The following is a 26771-nucleotide window of genomic DNA, read 5'->3' as shown; positions in this document are numbered from 1 at the left end:
CAATAAGATATAAGAGGCGAAATAATGGATAAACGACAAAAGATTTCTCGGATCTTCCAGGATCGGTGCCCTCACGATGACATCTACAAGTACTTTTTGGGCGAGCCTGCTCTCCTCCGCTTGTAAACAACGTACCCAGCAACAATAAACGCTTGGAAAGCAATAAGAATTGCAATGTATGTTCCAAGCCTGGAGCCACTCGTTGACAGGGCTAAAAACCAGAATGATATCAGCTCTTTGTGTCTTCTTTGTTGTTGGGGCAAACAATGAAAAGGGCTTTGTTAAAACGAACGAACCTTGGGTCACGGTATCGGGGACGGTATATAGTAAATTGGAGTGATGCTCTCTCAGAGTCCTCTGCAGCGCGTCGAACTGGTGTGAGTAATCTTTGTGGGTGATTGCGTTCCCAATTTGTACAGCGAGATTTTCAATAACGTTTCTGCATAGGTCCATGAGCCAAACGATCCAATTTACATCAACCATACTTATTAAGAGCGTATCTCGGGGACAATTTAATGAGCTTACATTTTGGTCTCCATATTATCAATTTGGCTGCGGGGAACTCTAGTTCCTCTCATTTCAGAACGCATGTCGTCGTGCCTGTGGGTCAGCGCATCGAGTCTGTCATAGAGCATTCCAATTTGGGATTGGATCGCAGCCATGTGATGTGTCTGTTTTTCGGAAGATAGGAAATATCAGATATTACTGTGGATAATAATAAACAATCACAAAGATCACCCACCATGCCCTGCAATCGATCGTGCAAATCCTGGAACTGCTGTTCCGGCGTTTTGTACATCTCTGCAGATGTGTCCTGGAACTCGGGAATGTACTCCTCAAAGTCCTGCTCGTGAGGTGTCCGGCCATGCGCTCTGGGGGCGTCATTCTGAGCGTTTTGCTGAGATGACTCGCGATTTATCTGCTCATTATCTCCAATATCCTGTTGCTGAGTCCCAGATGCGTCTCCACGCTGTTCCGGGGAAGCTACAAGTATCGAAAGAGCTCAAAGCTGTCAGGAGTGTCTGAAGTAAGTGCTGACACTCCGAAGTGGTAGCTAGAAGGAAGTTTAACCTGAATCACAAAGACGGTCAGCAAAATAGTATGCCAAAGTAGAGGGAAACCTCGTTTATGCACCTTTTCCGTTTCAAAACACAAGTTTCCATCAACTTCGACCTTAAAGGTCTTCGGCCCTTGGACAACCTTTAGAGATGTCAAAACTCCTCTGTTGCGATAATTTATGTCACAGTGCCAAAGGCAAGTGAGGGAACATGGTGGTGGATTGAATAGTCAGTCTGGCCATCGTTCAGATACCCCCGAACGCTTCCTGACTGTACTCGGCAATGGTTAGATGAAAAAATTTCCCCAAAAACCAAATTTCAGTTGAACATACTCCACCATACGAATCAACGACCAAAGCTAGTCCATCGAAGGGTTTTGAGGTATAGACCGATTCAAGTCCCCCCTTCCACTAGCCCCACCTGCGGTGTACCAGAAATGGAAACTCCCACCAGGCCTTTCGCCGCCCGATGTTCTAAAATCAATATCGACGGACCATTCCTTATATGGATTTGGTTTTTGCGTATATAGTCCAACGCGTTGGTTCCCGGGGCTTGGTGGTGTTAGGACCAATCTGTCCGAGAGTATCTGCGGATCGCCAAATATTTGGTATCCACGAATTGTATGTCTATCTTGGGAGAACCTTTGGATACTCATATTAGCATAATCCTGAATTCTTTTTGCGATATGTGTAACTCACGGATGGATCAGCCCGATTGAGTATTCAGCATCATATTCATAATTTCTGTCGGCCTGGGCGAAAGAATGTGCAGGTGCAAGTACTAAGAGTACCCGAGCAATGGCGTTGAAGCTCTTCAAGAGCCCTGATCTTGAGAGTGACGTTCTCATTTCAAAGGAGAATTGAAAAGAATGTAACGATTGGCTGCGATATGTGAAGCTCCTGACAGCAGAGCAGATTACGTGTAGAGATTGAAAAAAAAGAGGGAAACCTCGAGTCGCAGAAACCAATATAGGAAAAGGAAACACGGAGCGTTATTATATCGTGTGTAAGGTGTTGCTACCTGTCCTTAGAAGCTCTCCAGTTTATCCGGTGAAACAATCACATTGTTAGCAGCATTACACTGTTGCACACATTCAAGTCGGATGAATCCTATATTGATTACATAAGCAATGATTCGAGACGACTACTCTGACACTCATCCCTGCCAGTGAAAAATATAGCTACATGTAGGTACATGTACGTTATTCTTCCATTTTACCGCCAATTCCCGATATAAAATAGGTCTAGGTAGACTTGTTAGCCTGAGTTGAGTCCTGCCGGGACTTGATCAGTTGCACAGGCCAAGCGGTTTCCCCGGATTAATGCGGGGTTACCCGGACGTAGATAAGGCCGCATGACATGGCATGAATCAAAAGGCTAGCCGTTCCTGTATTACGCTCTCGGTTGATTATGCCTAACGGGCTGAGCTAGCCAACCAACCGGGCTACTGATTTGGAAGTGGCTTTTGTGGCACCTGCATGTAATATTTGTAGCAGACTCATGGACTAGAATAGTAGAGTGAGCACCTGTCGTGGTTCACCATCGACTAATGTTCTAACTACCAATGGCAGTGAAAATTCACGAGTAGTAGTTCAAATTATGGTAAGAAACAGCTAAGCCATAAAATCTTTAGGTCCTTTTCTATTATATACCGGGGTCCTTTCCAAGATTTCTCTTCTAGATAGATTCTGTGTCACCGGCTCCTTGTAGGCCGGTTATGAGATTGGGCAATCTTAGCTTCGCTAGTTAGTACTCATCTTTTTCTAACAGTGGCAGACGATCAAGGATGTAAGTTACCCTGAAAACACCAATTCAACCCCTTTCTTATGGATTACAAGAGACTGGTTTCTGGCGGAACACTCTGTAGTCACACTCCATTCGGTAGTTTGGGAGGGGGAGGGGAGGGGGCGGTATAGGGTTAGGGTTAGATTCGAACATTTTTATTTAGAGCCCTAACCCTGGCGTATTTCAGCGGTATCCCTTCGTTCGTGCCCGCGATTCACATAGCATAGCCGAGTTGATATTCAAAATCCTAACTGCTACAGGGGGTGGATACCCTCTAGGAGTAGAAAGATCTGTGGCTTCGAGGTTCGCGGAGTGTGGGTTAGGTGTGCTAGAGATAAAAGTCGCTGGAACAACTTAAACACCCCCAATAGCGTTTATGGTCAAAACGAACGAAGGGATCCCTTCGTCTGTTCCAGCGAATCGCGAGGATTGTTTAAAGCACTACTCGATTGAGGATTTTTGCGTGACGAGTGGGGACAATTTTGCACCGCCGGCCGCCGCTTTTAGCTAGGTAGTAGATTTTGTGTGGTGAGCCACTAATTGCCATAAGTCCTGAATACAGACGGAGGGATCCCATAATCTGGTGCTTAGATGCTGTCTATTTGACGGAATATTATAATTACTAAAAGAGGAAAGGTGGCAGCCGAATATGTGTGTGATCCAGACACAAGCCACAGCTGAAAATACGCCGCCCGAATCAATAGGCAGCTTTAACGGACTATGGATAGAGACGCACACAAACTATAAAGCGAACTTCGTAACAAAACTCTTCTAATATACAGGTGAGTACACCCTACACCGTTTTTCATGATTGAGCAGCATTAATTAAATCAAGACACTCCCGTTCTTCCGAAGGTTTTTTTTATAACTCATCACAGCTACATCGATCAGCTGTCCGTCCTGCGAAGAAAGGGGATTAAGTACAAAGATTTCCAGCACAAATTATAGATGTGCAGCCACAAACAGCCGTTTTTAATTCATTTCAGCCAACATAACATTTACTCTGCGATTTCGCCCTCTTCGCTTTCTTCTGCCTTCTCATCAAGTTGCATCTTTTCAGGCTGTTTTGTAGATGCCTTTATGGTTGGAGAGCGGACATCTCTGGGATAGTCATAGCCCACTGGAGTTCTTTCGTCAGGTGTTCTTGCCCTGGGGGTCCTCTCCTTAGGGGTTCTTTCCCGTCTCGATCTCTGATGTAGAAGTTAGTAAATTAAGATTTTCATGTCTTTAGTAAAAGGAGGATAATTATACCTTTGAATCCCTTCTACCATCATCGCTTTCTTCTGTAGGACTTAAAGGCCTAGCTCTTCTTCTAGTGCGATATTCATCGTCACCTCTAGTCCTATAAAGCCTCTCTCTCTCTTCTTCCCTCTCTCTTCGCTCTCTGTCATAGACACTTTCCGCTCGGTCTCTATCGTGTCTATGTCTACTATCGGGCCTTCTCGTTTCCCCTCTTTCGGAGCGATGATGCGAAGTGCTTCGCGCTACACTTCCCCTATGTTGATACACCCTTTCTCTTTCGCCAGCGGCCCTCCTTCTTTCTGCCTCATATGCATCAGGCTCTGGAGATCGGCTATGGTGGGAGTCACGATGATGACGAGAATCAGTAGGTTTGTGGTAGGAAGCACTTGAGCGGTGACCATTACGAGGTTCAACAGCAGCATCTCCACGATAAGCTCGCCCATCCCTATCCTTTTCCCGCACTCTGTCACCGCGATCTCTATCCCCACGATCCTTCTCTTTCCGCTCTCGTTCTTTCTCTCTATCGTCGTGCTTATCTTTAAGCCGACGAATGAATTTATCGAACGCTGTACGACGTAATTCTTCTGGATCAAGTGCTATAAATTCATCCATTTTTTGGATACGAGGACGGACTTGTTCCCACGTATCCGTCACATCAATCGGAGGCTCAAGGTGTTTCATAACAGACCTTAGAGCATCCATTTTGCGGCGTGCATGACGCTCCTGCTGGTGACGGTCGTCCTCGATACGCTTTACAATCTTCTCACGGAGTTTTTCGAATAGAGCAGCTATCGTTTCACGGTCATATTGTGCTGTACGATGGTCAGATTTCAACACACTTTCCAAATCTTCAAGAGTAGTTTGCTCTCTGATTTCAAATCGTTTCTCCTGTGTATCAGAATAGGGTATTAGCACGCCCTGTTATAACAAGGAAACAGATTAAGGAAACAGATTGGGGAACTCACATCCAAGATATCCAAAACTAGGTTCCTTTTCAATCTTATGTCTCTCTCAACCTCTTCCATAATGTCCCAAAACAAATCGAGAGGCGTAGAGCCAGGCTGGCCGAGCATATTGAGATACCGTTCGTCATCCTTAATTAACGGGTGAATATGTTTCCACTTTGTTCCGACTCGGATGTCACCTTTAGTACGAAGTTGGCTCAAAAGTGCCGTAAAGGCCTCCCTACACTTCCTCTCCTTTCTCATTTTCGTATTTTTGACCTTCTGCCTTTTGTCGTTGAATGTTCTCTCGAGCATTTTTATATGGTTTTCGAAAGCGTTCAACACATCAAGTTTGGATAATGCCTGGAATCTTTCTTCAGACTGGAAACGTTCATTCGCGTGGATGATCGCCTGGGCTTCTGACCAACGTGTATATGGCTCCAACTCAAGTGACTTTAGTAAGCCAACCAGCTCCTCTGATGCTTCCTTTCGTGCTTGCTGCTCACGCTCCTGTTGAGCCTTTCGAAGTTCTACAATGTACTCGTCAAACAATTGGCGACGTTCGCTTTCGTCTGAACTAGATCGAAAAATCGTTTCGCCCTCGATCATGGGTCGCGCAGTTCTACGGGCATAGGCCATTAGCACGGTTTAAGATGATTGGGGGCGGGTGGCTGTGAACATACTTCCACCTTGTGTAATATTTAATTTCGGGATGACTCTTCAACATGACTGCAAAGTCCTGTCTCAGCTTCGTGATCCTATCCTTTGCTTTCTCCTGCTCCTGCTGTTTGAGTTCGACAATATACTTCTCAAATGCTGCCTTCCTGTCCTTAGGATCCTTTAAAGCACGATACTGCGGCTCCTTTATAATTGTGCGCATCGTTTGCTCCCACGACCAGTCTGGCGCCACTCCAGTGCGACGCAAAAGCTTAATAAATGCCGCCTCGGCTTCGTCATGGGAGGAATATTGTGGACCATCTTTATCATTAGCTAAAGCAGAGGGAAGAGACATGGGCTTAGCAGCGCCATCGATGCTGGTGTCCATATGCGCACCCTGGAGGGCTACCTGGCGGTCATTGTTTTCGTAATGATTGTTGAAATTTTGTGTGCCCCCAGCGACGAAGGTTTGCTGCCTATTCCGTTATCAGTTTGAATTTTGTAAACACAAGGCTTGACATCATTCGGGGGAGATCTCGCGACTCACGGAATATGAGACAATCCTATAGGCGCCTGTGTTTTCTCTAAAGCAGCTTTATAGGCCTCGGGCATCTCCCAGGTGGTCTGTTTAGTCTCCTCATGATACCTGTTTCGGCGAACAGATTAGTACCGCGTCAGAAGTGGATATAGCGGTATTAGAAACTCACCAGTAGGGGCGGCCTTCTTCGGATTTGTGCTGCTTCCATGGCAGATCTTGTAGGGCCCTCTAAAATAGCATCAGTATCAACTTTTAACTTTATAGCTCGAGAAACCGGTTCTCACTTCGGCTGGTGTCATCATCTCTACTGGCTTGGTCCATTGGGTGGCTTTTGTTTGAACATTGTAGTAGTAAACTCGTCCCTCTGGATTCTTCGCTTCCTGCCATAGGGCTGACATGATTAATGAAGATGCGGAATGGCACAGGAAACTGTCGATATTTGAAGACAAAGAGGTGAACGCTGCGAAAGTGGATACTTCAACCTTTCTCTGTTTTTCTTTCCCTGGAGCTGCAATGGAAGGTTTCGCGCAGAAAAGGAAGACACGGTAGGTAGGGAGGCTGGCGATCTCGACCAATGAATCATAGCCCTAACCCTTAGCATCACAGGATCACAATTCAGTTAGTTAGTCCATGTTCAGGTCACGTACTTAGATGTTCCAACTCATTGACAGTGTGTATGGAGTCGGACTATGTGGTACATTTAGTGGGTATCAAATACGCTTTCCCGAGACTACAGTTATTACTGCTAACGTATCTCAGCAAGCGTGAGGAACTATTTTACAGCCTCCTGTTATATGTACACGTACCTTCCTTCTACTTGATAGGCCCTGTCCGCGGAGGAATTGTGAAGTTCAAAGGGTCAATTTTCAAATTAACGGCCGGCAAATACGCCCTATTTAAGTAAAAAAAAAATGGGGGTAATGAACGGAAGCTATGGATTAATTATAATTCCAACAATCGAACTCTCTACGAGAGGGGTACATGTAGTTAGGGTTTAGTGGAGACAACTATAAATGAAGAAAAGAACGTAAACCTACCTAAAGTTATACATGTATATCCATCATTGCTACATACATGTATCTAGGTTATCTATCGCGCGGTGGTAACACCGGGCCAACTCCTAGTTAATGGATGTCAGTAGATAGACGCTGAAATATTTAACAGATCAGTTCGCAGGGAGCTACTGCTCTACTCCATCTTCACCATCCTGCCCTTACATCCGCAATGCCTGCTACAGCCCCACGGGGAAAAGGACACGTCAGGACAAATACAGTCGAGATCCAGGAGTCTGCCCGTCTCGAGCTCGTTATTCCCCAAGCCTCAGATCTCGATATATCACAGGCAATTTCTAAGACGCTCGAGGATAGCAGTAAACCAGCTGCAACATATGCTGGCGGCATCCCCGCTGTAGCTACCATTGCGCAGCGTGATTCGCTCTTCTACGGTTCGTTCGGATTATGTATTTTCATAGAGCCAGTGATGAAGGCTAATAGTGTTCTTCGATATAGATGAGACACTTCCGGTCTTTGTAGTTCTTCAGATCCTCATCCCCCTGGAGGAAAGTCTTTATGAATCCTACCTCTCCCGACTCGCCGTATCTCTTGAAGTAGCGGCGGTAGATGGCCAAAAGCGCCAAACAGACTATGGGGGGAAGGGCCACGAGCAGCTCCACTTGCTCTTCCAGACAGTCGTGGATGAAAAGGAAACCCAGCGGATTCTATTGGGGGATGACTCGCAGAGGCTAGCTATATGGAAACTGGAGGTTCCATTAGGCCACCCCCGAGCTCGCCTGAATAACCCTCGTGTGATATTCACGGCTTCTACCACCATACGACCGACCGAGCTTCAGAAATCTGTGATCGAGGATGAATATATCACTTCCAGGCAACCTGTCGGTCTCAATCTTCTCGAATCCTTCTCAGATGACCCCTACTTATCTTCGATTGCTCCACGTCTCTCGGCATCCCGTGTCTCCCGCGTTATCCCTGTGACTCAAGCTCCCCAGCAAGCTCTGCGTCCCTTCGGTTATGCCTCAAAACGCTCTTTCAACATATACCCTGCGATTAATATTCGTTTGCGTTACTCACGTATTTTCTCCGGGACTAAACAAACAATTATTGCTTCCCTAGATCTTGAAGTTACCCCCTTCGGGGATTGCGATGTTACTATCGAGAGCGTTGACATTGCGTTGTCGGGTGGAAGAGCCGACGCACTAGAAGATATATCATCTTCCACACTGCCGATAGAATGCCGACCCAGAGATGATATAACGTTTCTATATACTCTTACTCAAACCGATCTTCTCCCAACCTCCAGCGATCCTATACCGATCCCCTCTAACTCACCGGTTCGCCCGATTTCAGTAAGCTTAAGAGCGACGGCACATCTTTCCTCAGTCTGTCATCCTAAGATATTCACAAACTGGACAACAACTGTAGACTTCTCCCCGCCTCCAGTAACGCCTTCATTCCCACCTACTCCGGGAATACAACGAACTCATCGCCCTCCTTCTTTGGGTAGTATAATTCACGGCGCAACTGTTTCTTCCTCTACTGGCATTCGGCCTGTTTATCAACCTGCACAACCTTCACCTAATATTGCCTTTACTCCACCCATTCTATCATCTCCCTCATTTGCGTCTTTCCAAAACCAGGAAAGTGCGCTGGGTTTGACGATAACTTTTGCAGGCCCTTCGAGAGTATATGTGGGCGAAGTTTTCCTCTGGACAGTATTCGTCGTAAACCGTTCCCAACGTGCAAGAAAACTAGCACTCATCGTTCCACCAAAACGACGAAAGGTCGGGGAAGGTAAAGTTCTACCCCCTCGACCAGCAGGGGATGATGCAACGGAATCGGTATTGGACGAAAATGTCGTGTACCAGACACACAGGGCGCAGTATCTAGAACCGGCAGAGTTGGTCCCACTTGTCAACGATGTTAGGGTTGGGTAAGTCGCGTCATATTATAACATTGAAAACAAAACCTAATCATTATCCCATATTAGGCCGTTACTACCCTCGGCATGTCACACAGCTGAACTTCGATTCATCGCGTTGGCAACTGGTGTACTGAACGTTGAGGGCGTACGAGTTGTAGACTTGGTAACAAATGAAACCACGGACTGCAGAGATTTACCAAGCATTGTCTCCGTAGGGAAGAGGTAAAGTTGAGACATACGAGGAGGAGGAGAATGCTGGTTTTGTTACAATAGACTAAATTTAGGTAAACTATTAAACATGGCATGTTTGGTGATTTTATTTCTGTTCTTAGGAGGATCATGTGGATAGATTATTCATATACCATACATCATGAAATTTACTAACTGAGAACCTAGGACTATTTTACATATTATGTACATAATACACAAAAAAAACAGTTTGGTGGGGGGTTTTAGATGTAATTATAATATGGAATAATACAAAAAAAATTAACTCCCAGCATTAGAGCGTTTTAGCTGTGCCAGTTGAACAGAAAGTCGGACAGGTTGGACAGAAATTCTCACTATTTTAGGCAAAGACTTGCAAGGATTCAGCCAATAAGAGGTGCAGGACTTTCTGTCCAAGTGCTCGACTTTCTGTTCAACTGGCGCAGCTAAAACGCTCTATTGATGGAAGAACTCTGTAATTTCCATTTTCATGCCGTACAGCATAAGTACATGTATATGCGCATACATGTATAGCTACCCTATACCATAATTGTAGTAGTCTGCGTACTTTGATGCTGGCCAGGTCCCTTGGGAAGAATAGACGAAGTATATTTATAGCAAAATATAACATTTTACCAGGCTCTTGTACTGTGACATAACCGTATTTACAACATCGAACATTGGCATAATGGTTAAGGTCACATATGCATGTACGAAGCCCCAAATCATAATGGCATATGTTGAATCGATTTATATGTTATTATACCGCAATTCAAAATACGCCTAATTCCTATCTCTAGGCACCATTATTACTGTTACTGGTAGTACTAGCATTCTCTAGTAGCCACCTTGCATGACCATCCCAAGTATCCCGATGCAACGCTGCCAGGCGGTCATAATGGTCATATAACATCGCCAACTCACTTTCCAATGCCTCAACTTTGTGTTTTGATGCTAGTGATGGTGTATATGCTCTCATATCTATCATACCTCTCATAACAACCGCTGAGTCCGAAAGTGGCGTGAAATTTGAGATCCGGGTGGGATTTTTGGTGCCAAGAGATGCTGAAACGGTTTCATGAATAAACCCATTTGATTTGGTCATTAATGCATAGTTATGCAAGTCGACAATTGTGGAAGCGGATGCAAGAACGGCATCATAACGCGGCTTTTTAATTGTTGTTTGCTCGATGGTGTCATGGGCATTAGGAGAAGTTGGGACAAAGCTATTTGGAGGTAGAATTTTGATAGTTGTCACAGAAGCTAGATGATAAACGGCTTGGAATAAATAAAGATTACGAAAAATGAAGGGCCGGATGCTTACATTTGAATTGCGCTAGCGTTCGGAACACATGACCCGTGGCTACATCCCAGATGCTGACGGTTCCTTTCTCGGTCCCAGTGACGAGATAGTTTCCCTCGTAGACAACACCCATTGATGTAATAGGGCTTTCATGATCAGTAGCATGCCAACGATTCCCTGAGAGTGTCACAGGAACATGCCGAAACTGTTCGGAGAACAGTTGATTTGAAGATGTATCCATCGTTTCATCAGAGCCAGCATTGCTGTGAAAGCTCACGCTTTGAACTGTTCCATCCTCGAGGCCTGCATAAAAAGCGCGATCCACAGGATCAAGCGCTAAAGCTGTAGGAACAGAGGAAAGTATGTATGTTCGTAAGTGAGTACCATTACGATAGTCCCATACCTAGCTGGGTCAGTGGCTAGAACCATGTTTAATCTTATAGTGTTTTTCAAATGATTCTTACTATACAAGACGAATCCTTTGAAGCAGTGACCATAATATCAGTTGGCCCCGCTGCACCGATTCTCCCAGGTGATATAGCTGTGATTTCCCGCTGGTGACGGTCAAGGATTCTCTCCGGCTTTCTCTCGCTACTCCGAATGTCGAGTAAGGAGACCAGAGACCATACATAGACATTGCTGTCTGCGGAACCTGTTATGACAAAATTTGAATTAAAGTCGAAGGCGATGCATGTAACTTTTTGAAGATGTATTTGAGGGGTCGAGATAAATCGTCCGGTTGCAGTCTAGAAGGCAATGTGTTATAAACCTTTCTAAAAAGAGATTTTGGTAAACCGTTACTGGTTCTAAGGATCACACAAACCTCCCAAATTGTGAGCCGTCCAGAGTCGGTTCCTCCAGCCAGAAATGCTCCAGATCCCCCGCTCGCTTCAATGACCGTGAACTTTTCTTGGAATGGCACTGTAGATTCTAAATTTTGTTTCGATCTGTTGTATATATTGATAACTGCCTTATCACCCTGCGCAGCGAAAATATGCGATGGGGTTACTGCAAGACAGTTTTTTAGTGTCGAAGAGCGCTTGAAGCTTGCTGTCTGTGAATATGTATGCAAGTCAAAGACAGCAATGCTAGACTCGGCTGTTGAAACACTAGAGTTATCGAGTGAAGAGCGCTGGGTGCCGAGAATCACCTGTTCAGTCAACATTATTTGATATCCTTCCGGGGGCTTTGGGTGTTGTGGAATAAATAAGAAATGATTGGGCTCAATTCTAGTAGATGTTCTAAAAATGCCCAGGACTTTTTTTTTGCGGCAAGTAAATGTAGGTGAGCCTCATGCATGGTCCGTGCATCAACTGGGACTAGGGTAACACAAGAAAATTCTTAGGGTCATGACATTTTTGATACTTTGTCTGCAACCACACTCCTCCGAAAACCCACAAGGACGAGCAAAATGGCCCTAGTTACGAAAAAACGCCGAACGGATAACCGCAAAATCAGCGCTATAGAAGTTGCAAGTGATTCTGTGCCAGAGAATTTTTCAATTGACGAAGTTGAAGATAAAGCAGACGGTAGTGAAATGGAGTCTTCTGGCGAGGATGACATCGAAACCCCCAATTCGAACCAAAAAGAACGAAAGCAAAGAAAAAGAAAGGGCGCTGATGGAGGGGTATCTGAGAAGGAGAAGGCTCAAGCAGTCAGCGACATGTACGAATACAAATCGAACGTGTTCCGGATGGAAACTGAAGAGTTGTTGAAGGAAGTCCGTCTAAACTACCAGAAGCGCATGGCACCTGTGGAGAGAGTCTTGCACAGGTTAAAGAGTATTATTGAAGCTATCCCTGAAAACCTAGATATTCCCGTGAGTTTCATTATCCAAACCTTTCCTAGACGAAAAGTCTTACTGACCATGCAACCGGCAGATATGCGAGGCCGAGAAAGAGATGAACAGGCGCAAAATCAACATTCCCTTCCCGGATCCAAAACCGGCAAAGGATGTTATGTACAAATTTTCATATGCAACGCCATCCTATATCAACATCGTTGGCGGATATGCGCTTAAGACATTGATTAAACAAAGTGAAGGGTTTTCGATCGATTTGATTGTCTCAATGCCTTCGGTATGTCCATAAGTCGAATTTAAGGAACCATAATATGCTAAACCAGGTTTAGAACATTTTCCAAGAAAAGGATTATCTTAATTACCGATACTTTCACAAGAGGGCATACTATCTTGCGAATTTGGCTGCGGCAATCCAAGAGTCTAAGGATATCAAAGTAAAATTAACAATTGACTATATCAACCAAGACCTCCTACGCCCCATTTTGGTGGTTTCTCCTAGTGGCAGTAGGTTTCATATAAAATCCAATAAAAAAGGCAATCCTAACTAAATTATAGATGGCGATGAACTAGATTTTACCGCTTCAAAGTGCTCGATCAGGTTGATCCCCGCCGCTTCTCGAGATACATTCGCGACAAATAAGCTACTCCCTTCTAAAAATTGTGTAAGGGTTTCTCAAACACTTGAGGTGGACGGAAAAAAGACGCCTGAACCAGGCCCAACAACATCATACAATTCATCCCTATTGGCCGATACAACTTATTTCAAACATCTATCACAACTTCATTCCAGCTCTGAGAATTGTGCATCTTTCAAAGATGCATGCTTATTAGGAAGAGTGTGGTTGCATCAACGGGGATTCGGAGGGGGGATTAGCAAGGGCGGGTTTGGCCATTTCGAATGGGCTATTTTGATGTCATTTCTGTTAAAAGGAGGGGATTCCAAAGGACACGCCATTCTTTCTCAAGGATATAACAACTACCAGATGTTTAAGGCTATAATCCAGTTTCTGGCAACAAGAGATTTGGTAGCGAGTCCATTGATTTTCAATGCCGGCGAGGAAGCGAAAGTCAAAGACTCAAGGTTGCCATTATTATTTGATGGTTCGAATGGGCTGAACTTGCTATTCAAAATGACACCATGGTCGTATAGATTGGTTCGTAAAACCGTTCGCGGAATTTATATATGATTCAGAACTAATGCTTCTCAAGTTAAAACACGAGGCGACGATGACCATGAAACTCCTCAATGATACAACATCTGACAACTTCGATGCCATATTTCTAAATAAGGTTGATGAGCTACATTCCAGATTCGATTCCATTACTCGTATTCCAATTTCTCAAGCGACTACAGAACTGGGATCCACCATGGTATCGAACGATGCAGACCATAGGACTCATACACTGCTGTCATATTCCTACAAACTCTATGACTCTCTGGCTAGAGGCCTTGGAGATAGGGTTTCTCTGATTCATCTGATCTTACCTTCACCTTCCCCCAGAAGCATTAACCTGAAATCACCCCCCCAACCTTTAGTTGAAAGGCAGATAATTGTTGGTTTCATGTTGGATGCTAATCAATACGCACGAGCTGTGGATCATGGTCCTCCAGCAGAACATAAGAAAGAGGCGGCAGAATATCGTAAATTCTGGGGCCCTAAAGCAGAACTACGTAGATTCAAAGATGGAAGCATCCTCGAGAGTGTTGTCTGGACGGACAAAGACTCAAAACTGTCGATTTTCAATCAGATTATCCAGTATATTGTAGAGCGACATATTGGAACAGATGTCGCGAAAGATGCCGTTTTTATCGGCGAGGAATTTATTCGTCTTCTTCCGAAATCCCAGCTTTTAGGCTCCCAGTCTACAACATCTTTTCAGCCGGCGATGAATGGTTTCGATATGCTTGTCAAGGATCTAAGAGCTCTTGAAGGTCTTCCCTTACAAGTGAGACAGATATCTGCAGCTGCGCCTTCTTTAAGATACTCTACAGTGGAGGTTCCATTGGTTGCTGCAGATGGGCAATACTTGATGGAACCAGCAGACGTGGTTGTGCAGTTTGAAAGCTCACTTAAATGGCCCGAAGACCTCGTCGCGGTCCAAAAGGCAAAGATCGCGTTTCTTTTGAAAATTGCAGAGCTCCTTGAGCAGGCAAAAGGCGAGGATATTGTTACCCGAGTTGGACTTGAGAACGAAGGCCACAATACTATGAACAGCGCTTTCCTTGACGTTGTTTATCTTACGGGTGCTACGTTTAGGGTTCGGATATATCATGATAGAGAACGAAACCTTCTTGAGAGGCAATTGAAGGATAAAAGCCTTTCTCCTCGTACTAGAGAGGAGATTACCCAAGCGTTGTCGGAACATTGCAGATCGTTCATCTATGGGCCTCTACATACCCAAGACCTTCAAAAACTTTGTCACCGATTCCCTGCCCTTTCTCCGACGATCAGGCTGGTCAAGAAATGGTTTCACTCACATTTACTATCCCCTCATATATCGGATGAGCTAGTAGAGCTTATTACACTCCGATGCTTCATCAATCCATCATCCTGGGTGAGACCATCTAGCGTAATGACTGGGTTTTTGAGGACAATTTCATTCATTTCTCAATGGGACTGGAGAACAGAGCCATTGATTGTAGACATGTCTATTGGCGATTTGGGGCCCTCAGCCATCCAGGAAATTATCGAGAGGTTCGACTCAATGAGAAAGAACGATCCTGCACTGAACAAAACTGTTCTTTTTGCGGCTTCAAATCACAGCCAAGATGGGACCACATGGACGGAGAATGGGCCGATCAAGGTTGTGGCCACCAGAATGACGGCATTAGCAAGGAGTGCCTGTGAGTTGGTCAAGAACTGCGGCTCGCAGATCGAGGCTGAAACTCTATTTACACACTCTATGAAAGATTATGATTTTATCCTTCAGCTCAATCCAGCATTTACGGCGGGTGGGATCCGAAAAAAAAAGCAACAACCAAAATTTAAGAATTTACAAAAACCAGAGATAATCACAACTCAGGATATTTCGAAGCTAGGGCTTGACCCTGTGAAAATGTTTCTTTCGGAGCTTTCGGTTCGTCTCCAGTTGCGCTCTATAATAAATTTTGAAGCTTACTATCTCCACAGAATCTTTATGGCCATAATTTTATCATGTTCTATGATTGCTTGGTTGGTGTAACTGTGGGGTGTTTATGGAGCCCACTCTGCACAGGTGCTAGAGGGTGGAAAGTAAACTTGACATACTCGACGTCACCGATCACGGAGAGATCTGACAAGGACGATGGAAATGTAAAATTTTCTTTTTCTAAACTGATTTGAACTTTGATTACTAATTTTAACTCTTCTTAGGATGCAAAGCTCGTTATCAACAAGAAAGCCATTCTCAACGAGATCGCGAGGTTGGGAGGCGAACTAGTGAAGAACATTGAAGTAAATAGGCCATAATATACAGATCTAGGGGAAGGAGAGCATAAATAAAAGTATCGCGGGTCTGGTTTATCTAGGGGAATAATTTAATGAGAGATCATTTTGGGTGTTTTTCTTGGTTTTCTGAGTGGTAATACTCTCAGTGATTTAGCCAATGAGCGGCCGGGAAATGCATCTTCTAGTTGGGTCAACCCCTATATAATACATGAGGAACCTCTGCGGCGGGAAATTATCAAAAAAATTATCAATCTGCAGTAGGAACTGGGAGATTGGCTGATCGAGAATCACAGATGATCACTCGCACATGCAATCGCGCGCCAAAGGGAATTAAGAGACGACCCGGCCAGTTAACTATATATTATCGAGGCCATGATAGGGCCCTTCAAGTAGAGTATGATGCGGCTATTTGAGGGTTTTAGATAGTAGTATTTCGGAAAGTCGAAATGATTTTAATATTGCGTAGGATACGATGGAGAAAGAAATGTAGATACTAAGCGCGTGTGAAGGCGCTGTACTCAGATAAGCGCGATAACATGTGTCAGCTCCAAAAGCGTTGACCACGTGCAGAACCTATCTAGAAACTGCAAGCGTCTAGACTAAGCAGCATTGCCTCCAGGAAACTCCTCCAGTCAATCTGTCTACTATTTATTCACCCCCTTCCACCGCAACTCAAACATATCATAGCAGTAGTAAACATCAAGTGCTATTACAACACAACTAGAGCTATAACAGCAACTTCAAGCATCTCAACCTATCAAAATGAAGGTTTATTACATCGGCGTGAGTGCTTACTTTCCCCGCAGCACCTACCGGTGGAAGTGAATTGAAGCTAATGTCCAGCTTTACAATGCGTATAGGTGTTCCGCAGAGACCCTGAGCCGACTTTTGAGCTTTGTTCTCAAACTGATCTCTCGAGCTTCGGTTATTTTCAACAGACTCCCGTTAGCGAGTTCATGAGTCTGTTCGCCCGTGCCATAGCGGAGAGCAAGGACTTGACACCACGTCAAGAAGTCGCAGAACAATGTACGCTACCGCCTTCCGGAAACCCTTTCGCCCCACAGGGGATATGTGAATAGTTCTCATCCACTAACCTTCGGTATATAGCCTACGTCTTCTACGTGTACAAGCGTTCCGAGGGCATTGTCAGCGTGGTGATCACCGATCAAGAATATCCAAAACAAGTCGCGCACAAGCTTCTTTCGCAGGTCTCTGATGATTTCTTGACAACTTATACTCGCGCAAAATGGTCTCAAGCTGGAAAACTCCCTCTTCCAGTCCTGGGCGAGTACATCGTCAAGTACCAGGATCCGAAACAAGCCGATAGCATGCTGAGGATTCAACAAGAACTGGACGAGACAAAGATTGTCTTGCACAAGACTATCGAAAGTGTACTGGAACGGGGCGAGAAAATCGACAACTTAGTTGCCAGAAGTGAAGGGCTGAGCTCCTCGTCCAAGATGTTTTACACCCAGGTACCCGGACCTCCCCCCATCGCAACAATGAAGGGTTCGCGCTGACTCGTACCCATAGGCCAAAAAACAAAATAGTTGCTGTGTAATTACTTAGATTTCCACATCTCAGTGGTGGACCGGAGACCGACCTTGCCAATCATAGGGGCATGAAATTTTATTAAACTATATTTGTTTTTCTTCGGTCATTTCTCTAGTTGGGGGTTCTATTATCTTTTTTTACTCTTTTTTCCCCTCTTGTTTCGGTGTTTTTTCTTCCTTTTTTTGTCTTTCTGATTGAGCTACTTTCCTGGGATGAAACTTGAGGTTTGGTGCTTTGTACGAGTGCTCGCAAGAATATTGGTCATAAATGCGAACCTCTTATTATTGACTTATAAAAATATATGTCGCAGTATTATTAATGATTGACGGGTCCATACACTACTTGATCTCGGAGGTAGTGAGAGCGCCGCGATATCTCGATAATGAGTAACTAATCTTCCTAACTGGTATCAGTTTTGTAACCGAGGGGTACATCATGTAGAGTATGCAGGAAACATTTGGCGTCCCAACCTCAATAATTACCCCACTATGGGCGGGGGGTTCCGAATGCATATATATATTGGTAGCTTGGATACTGTAGGTAGCATTTTGATTAGGTGTCATCTTGACAGCTGCATACACATACATACACTATATGTAGGTACGATTAGGAGATAAAATGGTTGGTTTATAAGCCAAGAAGATGAATCCAATCCATCCCAGAAGGAAACCAGAGCTAGGTAGGAGAATCGGCGGTTTAAACGCACCCGACAATATATGAAGATCTAGAGACAAGTGTAAGATTTACTCTGGACCCCGTGGCTCTAACTTCAAAATCCACATATCCAAATGTTGGAAAAATGAAACATCAACCATAACAATACAAGATCAAGACACCAGTTACAATTGTTATAAATAAGCTAGAGAGAATCACTGCCCAAACCATTCCTTTTTTTCATCGTCCATGTAAGAAAAAAAACAGCCTAAATTATAACACACGTGCAAAAAGAAAAGAAAAACCCCGAACCAAGCCTCATTACTTGGTAAAAAGACATAACAGAATGAATAACACATAGTCGAGATACTATTCCTCGTCCGTGTCCGTATCCGTATCTGTTTCGCTTTCCTCGGCAGCCTGCTCCCCATCGGTGTCGGACTCCTCGTCTTCAGACGAGTCATCGTCTTTTGGTACCTTCTTCTTTTTAACCGGGCCTCCACGCATAGCATTCATTTGGCCTGCAATCGAATCTATAACAAAACAGTTGGTTAATTTCTGGTTCCTCTCAAGATCACGGGAAACGGCAAGATATACCTTCTTCCGGTTCGCTGATATCATCTTCCTCAATGATCTTCTCAACTTTACTAGGATCGCTAATAACCAGCTTCACGCTCCGTCTGGTATCGACTCCGAGGTAAGAATCGCTGACACAATGCATCACGAATGTATATTCACCCGGTTGTGGTGGTGCCTGGAACTGCATTTTGAATGTTTGAACAGCAAAATTATCAGTGCTCTTCTCGAAGCCTGTAATAGCCTGAGGAGGAACAATCATCTTGGCTTGCTTTGCGTCTGCAAGGAAGATCTGCCAGCTTGGTGTGTAGTCTCGAGGATAGAATGGGGCGTGAGCAAATGGAGTAGTTGGAGTTTCTTCGCCCTGTTTCGATTGTGACCAACGGGATTTGCGACCAAGAAGGGCCTCAACATCGGTTTCTTCGGGGTCTTCGTCCAGTAGATCCTTAGGGTCGACAGGGGGCGCTTTAGACCCAGGAGGGATGACTCTACATTTAACCACGAATTGTACCAAGCTAGAGGGTGTGATATATGTTTCGCCCATGACTTTGAAAAATGCATCCTCTACAGAAAGCGCAGGAAGATTTTTGGCAAAGTAAATAGCCTGTTCATATTGCTTTTCCGAAAGAAGTCCCTTGCCAACACAAAGTTTTCGTCGTTTCTCTTCAGGAGTGGCCATGAAGCGCTGAACTGTCCAGTGGTTCTTACCCCCATCCTGTTCAACAGCAGCAACAATCTCGCTGGTGAAGTTGGGCAGTTGGAGAAGCGGTGAATGATCAGGAGGGATAGCTTGAATAAGGCTTTGGTTCAGAGACATAGAAGCAAGAATTGGTTGGGTGTTGCTGTAAGCGAGTGAGATTGCATGAAAACTCCTGTTAAGCGCAACTGCTGCAGGGCCAATGTCAAGTTTTGCTAGATTATGTAAGTAATAGCCAGCTAATGATAATTCATTGTGGAAAGTATACCGTTTTCAAGTTTTTCGCTTCCCAGATCAACCCGATAAAGATACGCCCATAGAAGCCCACAGGCTCTTCGTTGCCAGCCATCTAGTTCTTGTAATGCAGCAAGCTCCCTTTCAGGTACTCCTGCTTCGCGGATTTTCCGTTCAATGATTGCCTCTTCACTCCCAATCCATTCCTTTTCTCTTTTGCCACCAGTTATATGTTTCATTTCTTCACCGACAGTCAAGATCGATACCAGTTTTTTTTCGTCGATGTGTTCATCGTAAGCCCTAAAAAGACTACCAGCACTCTCCATCAAAACCCCATCCTTGGTGTGCTTCTTAGTTCCGTACCACCAACGGCCCACGGTGTATGGCAGTAATATCCCGAACAATAATCCATAAACAGCAAGAACGTAGTAAGAATTTCCTTCAGAGACGATCCAAACGGGTAGAGCAATTCCAATAGAAAACGCCTGCTTTCCGTCAGGATGACCGTATTGAGCGTAATTATTGCGGATCTCCTCATCTGTCAATGTTTTGTAGGCCTTTGTCAGCTCCGAAAATTGCTCGTTGAGCATCTCAATGGTCTGGTTCTCGGTAGGGCGGATTTTGTCGGGATGAAATTTGAGAGAGAGCTTTCGGTAGTGAGATTTGATTTGTTTTTCAGTGGCTGATGTGCTGATTCCTAAAATGTCATACGGATCCCAGATCTTCTTGCCTTCCGCATTTTTGGTAGTAGCAATAAGGTAAACCATGTAGGCAAACAACACCCATCCGAAAACAATGGAGATAAAGCGCTTCAAGCGGCGTTCCCGCTTTGCCTGTCGACGGCGCGCACCATCAATCAGGTCGCTATTAGGCGGTTTATAGGTGTTGTCTTTTAGGAGAGGTGTCTTTAAAAGTCCCGGCTCTGAGTACAAACATTAGCAATCGTGCTCAAAGGGCTCTAGAAAGTGAGGAATAGCTACGTTTACTGGGCGCAAAGGTGGAGTAAGTGAGCGGTACGAGGACCAGCCCTGAAAGTGTAAGGATAAAATAAGGGAAAAATTGTCCCTAAATTGATAAGATTGCAAGTTAGTTATAAGCTCGTAGCCTTCTGACTGCATCCTCTCGAGAAGAGATGTACCTGGTCATCATAATTATAGTCTTGCGACATGGTTGCGGGATCAGCGCTTTGCCCGCTGGTTTATTTCTAGCTCTACTATTTTCCCCTCTAGTCCGATTTGTATATTATGAGCTTTCAAGTAGTAAATGTGAGGAAACGAAAGGAGCTTGTTGAGATCAGAAGGAATGGTAGAAGCCAGGTAGTTATTTGTCGACTCTTATTTGTAGGTAGGTGCCGCTTGTCTGGGAGGCCCTATAATAGGGGAGCTGAGTGGTTGTTGGTTGTCGAGGGAAAGGAGAGATAAAATAGAAGAAACTGTAGGTTCTGCAATGCGGGTATCTATTGAGCCCAAGAGAGCATCGTGTCCTCTTGACTTTTTCGCCAAAAGAGCCCGCCGCTCTTCCCCTGCATCTGACTAAGCTGTACCTAAATAGAACGCATAATCGTGGCTCCTAATCTAACCCTAACCCATATGAGTAGTCTAAGCCCCACCACCGAGAGGCAAAATTCTACCGCCTCTCCCTTCACAGCAGCACCCATCATGGTTTTAGAGGCCCTCGGCCAGTCAAGCAGAAATGAGGTGGATCTTGAAAGCAAGCCCCGTCTTCAGGAAAACATCAACAACAACAGACCTCCAAAACGGATAAAACATGTTCATTTACACAAATCTACGGATAATATTAAGGGGATAATAGGAAAGAAGTCAGAGTCAGAAAGTGAACAGGAAGACTCCCCATCTTTTGCAGATAATGGACTATACGCATCCTTGCCACTACCAAACGACCATGATACGGCCATAAGGGAATACACAGCTACAGAAAAATATCGCAAGTCTATATATGTCGAAGCTTTCAATCTGGCACTAGATACAGTATTAAAAGATGAACTGCACTTGTTCTCCGATTCCGAGCAAGAGATTTTTGCGAAGTACCGGTCCTTGGAATATGAGCCTCAGTTCCTGTATGACCAGTCTTATCAACTACTTTCCTTGTACTATACTAACGCGGCTACCCTCTCAGATATATTCGTTTGTTTCTCCGCAAAACATCGGCTTGGTTTCGTGTAAGGAAGCTTGGCTACTACAACGATATTTCCGATATGTCTTCCGCGTGCAAAACACTTCAATGTGATGAAGTTGGATTTGCTGAAAACGAAAAGGCCATAACTACTCTGGAAGAAGCTGTTACTCTCTTAAATGGGGAGGAACTGAAATTAATCGCAAAAGAAGCAAAGGCTACTGGCTCAAATAAGGTTGAATTAATGGCGGCTTTGAAAAAGGCTTCAGGTGGACAAGTTGGACTCGGATCTAAGGGGCAACTCGGGCTTAGCTTTGACAAGAAAGGGAATTATGTTACTCGCGATACGCATTTTGTGAAAAAGACATTGGAAATGACTGGTATAGCCCAATTTCACTTTTCCTTGAATTCGCTTTTTGAATCATGAAATATCACCCGGTTTCACCCAACCCATCTTTTTCCGAGTCCGTTATTGTTCCTCTCAAATATTATATCAGATCATACATTCCTAATACTGTGTGCCGATTCGCTTCTCCAGGGCCCCTCATCCGCCTTAAGTCAAGCGCAACAACCCTTTTTGAACGTGTCCACCTCGTGTTCTACCGTTCCTCCAAGTGGACAGAAAAATCTCTCACTACAATGATTCTTGCACGAACACAACGCCGTAACTTCCCAAATTATATTGTATCTCGCACATCCAATATCTTTCCTACTCGTGCCTCTCTTCTAGATTTCGAGGAAAGCATTAAGATCCAATCTTCCGTCGATGAGATTCTTGAAAACAATGGTTCTACAACAATGGAAGGCCTCGAGAATGTGGGAACTATTCTTGATCGAATATATGAAAAATGGAAGCGCTTGATCGCCGAGGATCAGGAAAGAAAACATGGCAACGAAGAAGAAGAACTAGAGAACGTTTATCTGAGACGCTTCACAGCAGCTTGGGTCCTGACTCGAGTCGTTCACAAGGGTGGATACGTTCTTGGTAGGCTCAAAGATTATGCACGAGAATATGAGGTCCTTAACGCGTTACTTGCTCAACGTGGCCATCATCCTGCCAGGAAAGGAGGATGGTATCAACGAAGAGCGCTGATCGAAGAAAATTACATGGCCTCTATCACCCCTGGCCCAACTTCAAATACAACCTCAGAGGCGAACAAGAAAATCTGGTTGCGGAAAGCATTGAAAACATGCGAGGCGGGATTACAGGATCCAGAGACACATTTAATCTATCACTATGATCTACAAAAGCGGATCATGAAATTAGAGCCAAGGCTACGTATCCCGAAAAAAGATCAACACGATTTTGGCCATTCTAGACTAATACAACCTGAAAAAAGGAAAATCATGGGCGAGAGGGTATTCCAAGAGATAGAGGCCAATGACTCGGCTATGGGGAGGAAAACGATTTGGAGAGACGAAAAGGAAGGCGGTGAATGTAGCGTTGAGGAAATGTGTCTATCTTATTATCGAAGCGAAGGATGGAAGGGATACCACTCAGAGGGGGGGATTCTCAAACCCTATTTGCCTATTTATTTTACGATATCATGTTTCTTTATCTCCCTAATGTTTTCCAAACCCAGTTTCAAACATGCCCTTTAGATCTGTTTACAGACGGATTCTACCCCGCCCGCTTGAGTGAAATCAACCATCGCTTAGCTGAGCTGTCAAATGGGGGAGCAGCCGCTATTATTGAGAATATTGATCGGGAACATAGATGCAGAAGGACATGCATTGTTGGTTTGGATTGGAGTTTTGCGAAAGAAGATCTATTGGAGATTGTTGACGTCAGTATCCCCTCATCAACTCTCTATTTGTCCCAAAATCTTGGATAGAAAACTTATGACTGGAACGATACTAGTGTATTGGCGGGGATGCATTGGGCATCATTTGTAAAGTTGTAAGTACACCCAGAAATCGCAATATTATTCTATGGAAATACTAATGATTCAACTTGACCTATAGTTCTGCCAGGAATACCGCCAAAGGGCATCAGGTCTTCCAGATCTATTCCTCTGGAACCCTAAAAAAAAATTATGCATGTTTTCAGAAGGTAAGGGTTTTCTTTTATTCTTCGAGTTACGACTAATATAGTCAATCTCTAGTCAAATCCGAGAATGATAGATTAGGTGATAAACAAAGACTCTGGATACACGTTTTGTCTGGTGCAGGTGTGAAAGTGGAACTGTGCGCGGCCGTTGCACGAAACCAGAAATGAAGAAGCAGGGCTCCACAAGGGCTAGATGATTATATTGGTTTATAAAATTATCAAGGTTATTACATTATTACGAGGTTATGAGGAGATTCAATAACGATGGGAATTTTGAATTGTTCAGGCCCTTTTAGTTCGGTGATTTAGTACTTATTTGGATTCTCTTTTAGTACTAGTACATTGGATGCTATCTTGATTCCCAAGTTCCAATGCTTTATGATTCGATTGAATCAAAGCTATTCTCTTTTTCGGGACTCCTATGGCCATGTGGGTCTAGCTCGGGCCCAGAAACAATCTTGAGGTCTGTTTCCTCATCACACATGAACCCTAAAAGATCGATTGGTTGTCCCAACAAAAGGGGCCCCGTATCGACTTTTGCATATTCCATGTTTCTTGGGAGTGTTTTCGACCTGAAGTTCCTTCTATCAAAAGTTTCAATGTTCCGTTCTATACTGGATGTTCCGTAACCCCCATAGGTACCTTCCGGAAACGAAACCCTCCGTTTAACGTCATGATCCTTTAAGCGTTTTGATAATAATGGTGACAGTGTTTGGTTATTGTGTGGGAGGAAAGGTTTTCTTTGGGGAGAACCAACTTTTCTGGCAGGACTGAGATGCATGCGACACCCTCCAGGATCAACATGAGGAATCTTTCTTCCTGTTTCGTTGGTTACCAACGACTCACAAGAGTCTAGAGTCGATATTTGCTCAGATGAAATAGTAATTCTACTAATACTTCGTGTACTACCGGTGCCGTCCATTCTACGGCGGCCAAGTGAAACATCCTTTTCGTCAAGAATTCTTGATTGCATCAGAATCTCTAACACATCCTCAAGGGTAATCACACCTGTTATATGTCCTCGGGATGATAAGTAGTTTTCTTCATCTGTCCAATACTTCGGAGTGTGGTGAAGTGATGTTTTTTTGGCTTCCGTGGCCTTTGAGTGGCATGGGAAGATTTTTCGTAGAATATTCCGACATTTTTCTTTTGCTATTCTCCAAAAAGATTGTGAAGGCTTGGATTCCAGAAACGAGTCAAAAAATTTGATCTCCTCCAAATCTCTTTCTACAATTGCCATACTAAATCAACATATATATTAGTTTATAATATAACCACATGCAAGCACATGATTGTGGTCTTACTGAGAGGCACCTTTCTGTTAAATAAACGTAGTTAATAATTTTATCTCTCGATTTTGATAGAAAGACATACCTGAAATAGATGAAGGAGGTCCCAAAGCGGGTAGTCTTCACCAATAACAGGCATCTTGTGCATTGGAAGCTCTTTTAACGTTGTTACTTCATCGGGAATCACTAGTAATAAATCCTATATTTATTTATATAGAAAGGAAAAATCAGCAGTGAATCCTTATATATAGATAATGTGTTCTAGATTCATAACCTACAAAAATGTGTAAGAACCCCAAAACTTTGATATTAAAGTCGGAATAAATCGAGTTGTTATCTCTATTGTGATCAAGGGACATATAGATAGGAACACGACTATAGCCCCAATCAGAGATCTCTGTCCAGCTGCGGAATGTCATCCTCGAATCCACAGACTTCATTTTTACCCCTGAAAGTGGCTTCATGATATCACGAGCAACTCTTTTTTCCATGTCAACAATACCGTGGAGGAGTCTAAGAAAGCACGTTATTATCCAATTCAACGTTTCGAATTAGGTATTTACCCTGTGGCGTCAATAGAGAGATCTTTGTCAATTTTCTTTCGTACAGCGCGTAAATCAGCTAGAGAATTGATCCCTTTCCTATTATGATTGGTTTGGCGCCGCACAGGTCCTGGGGCCGCCGTAGTTTCATAGATATATGACAGGAGGCAAGCTGGGATGCATAAAATACAAGAGACTGTATATATGGCCCTATAAAATTTCAATGATCGTATGCATTATTGAAATGGTAGCTGGAACCCGAACTTACCACATCATGTTCCCTAGAATTAAAAGAGGAAATCTGGGAAATACCATTAATGGTAAGATTTCTCCAAAAATTATTACTAGAGAACTGGATAATAAGAACCCCCAAAGATTATTGTTAAGTAGACACGCAGCCATAAGAGGAAGAGAGTGATTGATCATCACGGTTGTAAGAGTCATCGCACCTACCATATCAAGACACCAAAATTAATTTGAATTATATAAAGGATATTGAAGGTAATGAATTGGGAATATACAAAGAAATAACGTGGTAAATTCCGAGTGTTGTCGAGCTTCGTGTATTCTTCCCGCCAGTTCTCTAAGTAATTAATGTCAGCAAGGGTTGTAACAAAAGTGATTATACAGAGATACTTCTCGTGCATTGTTCCTGTATCCATTATTGTTCGCAAATCTATACTATCCAGTTGTCAAAATAAAACCTGTTAGAACCCGTCCCTTATAATTATAACAAGATCTAGATCTAAGTGATTCTCACGGATCCAAGCCTGTATACGTAGCAAAAATTTGTTAGCTTTCAGGAAAACCAAACAAAAAGCAAATACGATATCTAATAATTACTCATGAATGCCGACTTAAGCCCATTGAGTCCACCCGAAATAAAGACCAGAAGCATTATTATTATTGATAGAGCGGGTGTTGGTAGTTTATTGAGCCCTGGAAGGCATGCAGGATGCGCGGAATTCCTACTGCAACTCAGAGTACCGTTACAAAATAGCTCGCCATTACAAGCCAAAGTCCCGTTGAGATCTATCCAGTCTCGACTGCAAATTAGGGTGTCATTGCATGAAGTTGTCCCTTGACAAAATATTCCTGAATCACATGATACTGAGGGGTTGTATGCTTCCAACTCATGTGCGG

The 26771-nt window shown here is 43.9% G+C and overlaps 9 protein-coding genes across 9 annotated transcripts; 4 read left to right on the top strand and 5 right to left on the bottom strand.

Moving 5' to 3' along the window:
• Positions 1-83: 83 nt before the first annotated feature.
• Positions 84-1905, bottom strand: LAJ45_00289 (uncharacterized protein; the record flags this gene model as incomplete). The annotated part of the gene is made up of 10 exons (XM_046109890.1): positions 84-211; positions 297-439; positions 526-671; positions 743-984; positions 1040-1071; positions 1135-1200; positions 1312-1328; positions 1391-1416; positions 1479-1699; positions 1757-1905. The coding sequence occupies 10 exons, from the start codon at positions 1903-1905 to the stop codon at positions 84-86; spliced, it is 1170 nt and encodes a 389-aa protein (XP_045976583.1).
• A 1935-nt stretch (positions 1906-3840) lies between these two features.
• On the bottom strand, positions 3841-5157 carry LAJ45_00288 (uncharacterized protein; the record flags this gene model as incomplete). Its single annotated transcript, XM_046109889.1, has 5 exons — positions 3841-4032; positions 4094-4253; positions 4352-4415; positions 4489-4972; positions 5050-5157. The coding sequence occupies 5 exons, from the start codon at positions 5155-5157 to the stop codon at positions 3841-3843; spliced, it is 1008 nt and encodes a 335-aa protein (XP_045976582.1).
• A 16-nt stretch (positions 5158-5173) lies between these two features.
• LAJ45_00287 (uncharacterized protein) lies at positions 5174-6621 on the bottom strand (the record flags this gene model as incomplete). Its single annotated transcript, XM_046109888.1, has 8 exons — positions 5174-5178; positions 5229-5391; positions 5453-5472; positions 5535-5650; positions 5712-6161; positions 6233-6331; positions 6393-6451; positions 6508-6621. 8 exons carry the CDS (start codon positions 6619-6621, stop codon positions 5174-5176), a joined length of 1026 nt encoding a protein of 341 aa, XP_045976581.1.
• Positions 6622-6874: 253 nt separating this feature from the next.
• LAJ45_00286 (uncharacterized protein) lies at positions 6875-9438 on the top strand (the record flags this gene model as incomplete). The annotated part of the gene is made up of 6 exons (XM_046109887.1): positions 6875-6930; positions 6983-7081; positions 7393-7667; positions 7732-9169; positions 9227-9323; positions 9376-9438. The coding sequence occupies 6 exons, from the start codon at positions 6875-6877 to the stop codon at positions 9436-9438; spliced, it is 2028 nt and encodes a 675-aa protein (XP_045976580.1).
• A 725-nt stretch (positions 9439-10163) lies between these two features.
• Positions 10164-11835, bottom strand: LAJ45_00285 (uncharacterized protein; the record flags this gene model as incomplete). The annotated part of the gene is made up of 4 exons (XM_046109886.1): positions 10164-10630; positions 10692-11073; positions 11135-11416; positions 11494-11835. The coding sequence occupies 4 exons, from the start codon at positions 11833-11835 to the stop codon at positions 10164-10166; spliced, it is 1473 nt and encodes a 490-aa protein (XP_045976579.1).
• Positions 11836-12081: 246 nt separating this feature from the next.
• On the top strand, positions 12082-15920 carry LAJ45_00284 (uncharacterized protein; the record flags this gene model as incomplete). Its single annotated transcript, XM_046109885.1, has 7 exons — positions 12082-12489; positions 12551-12748; positions 12801-12975; positions 13027-13625; positions 13681-15549; positions 15603-15764; positions 15825-15920. The coding sequence occupies 7 exons, from the start codon at positions 12082-12084 to the stop codon at positions 15918-15920; spliced, it is 3507 nt and encodes a 1168-aa protein (XP_045976578.1).
• Positions 15921-16661: 741 nt separating this feature from the next.
• Positions 16662-17468, top strand: LAJ45_00283 (uncharacterized protein; the record flags this gene model as incomplete). The annotated part of the gene is made up of 4 exons (XM_046109884.1): positions 16662-16682; positions 16760-16925; positions 17007-17374; positions 17433-17468. 4 exons carry the CDS (start codon positions 16662-16664, stop codon positions 17466-17468), a joined length of 591 nt encoding a protein of 196 aa, XP_045976577.1.
• Positions 17469-18476: 1008 nt separating this feature from the next.
• Positions 18477-20782, bottom strand: LAJ45_00282 (uncharacterized protein; the record flags this gene model as incomplete). Its single annotated transcript, XM_046109883.1, has 5 exons — positions 18477-18640; positions 18705-19595; positions 19649-20536; positions 20595-20679; positions 20753-20782. 5 exons carry the CDS (start codon positions 20780-20782, stop codon positions 18477-18479), a joined length of 2058 nt encoding a protein of 685 aa, XP_045976576.1.
• A 490-nt stretch (positions 20783-21272) lies between these two features.
• LAJ45_00281 (uncharacterized protein) lies at positions 21273-23965 on the top strand (the record flags this gene model as incomplete). Its single annotated transcript, XM_046109882.1, has 7 exons — positions 21273-21691; positions 21751-22127; positions 22286-23179; positions 23350-23534; positions 23609-23647; positions 23713-23800; positions 23853-23965. The coding sequence occupies 7 exons, from the start codon at positions 21273-21275 to the stop codon at positions 23963-23965; spliced, it is 2115 nt and encodes a 704-aa protein (XP_045976575.1).
• Positions 23966-26771: the final 2806 nt, after the last annotated feature.

The sequence above is a fragment of the Morchella importuna genome (assembly GCF_003444635.1).
Source record: "Morchella importuna strain M04M26 chromosome Unknown Morimp01GS001, whole genome shotgun sequence".
In the NCBI taxonomy this organism is placed as follows: Eukaryota; Fungi; Ascomycota; class Pezizomycetes; order Pezizales; family Morchellaceae; genus Morchella; species Morchella importuna.
This window is presented reverse-complemented; position numbering and strand designations above follow the sequence as displayed.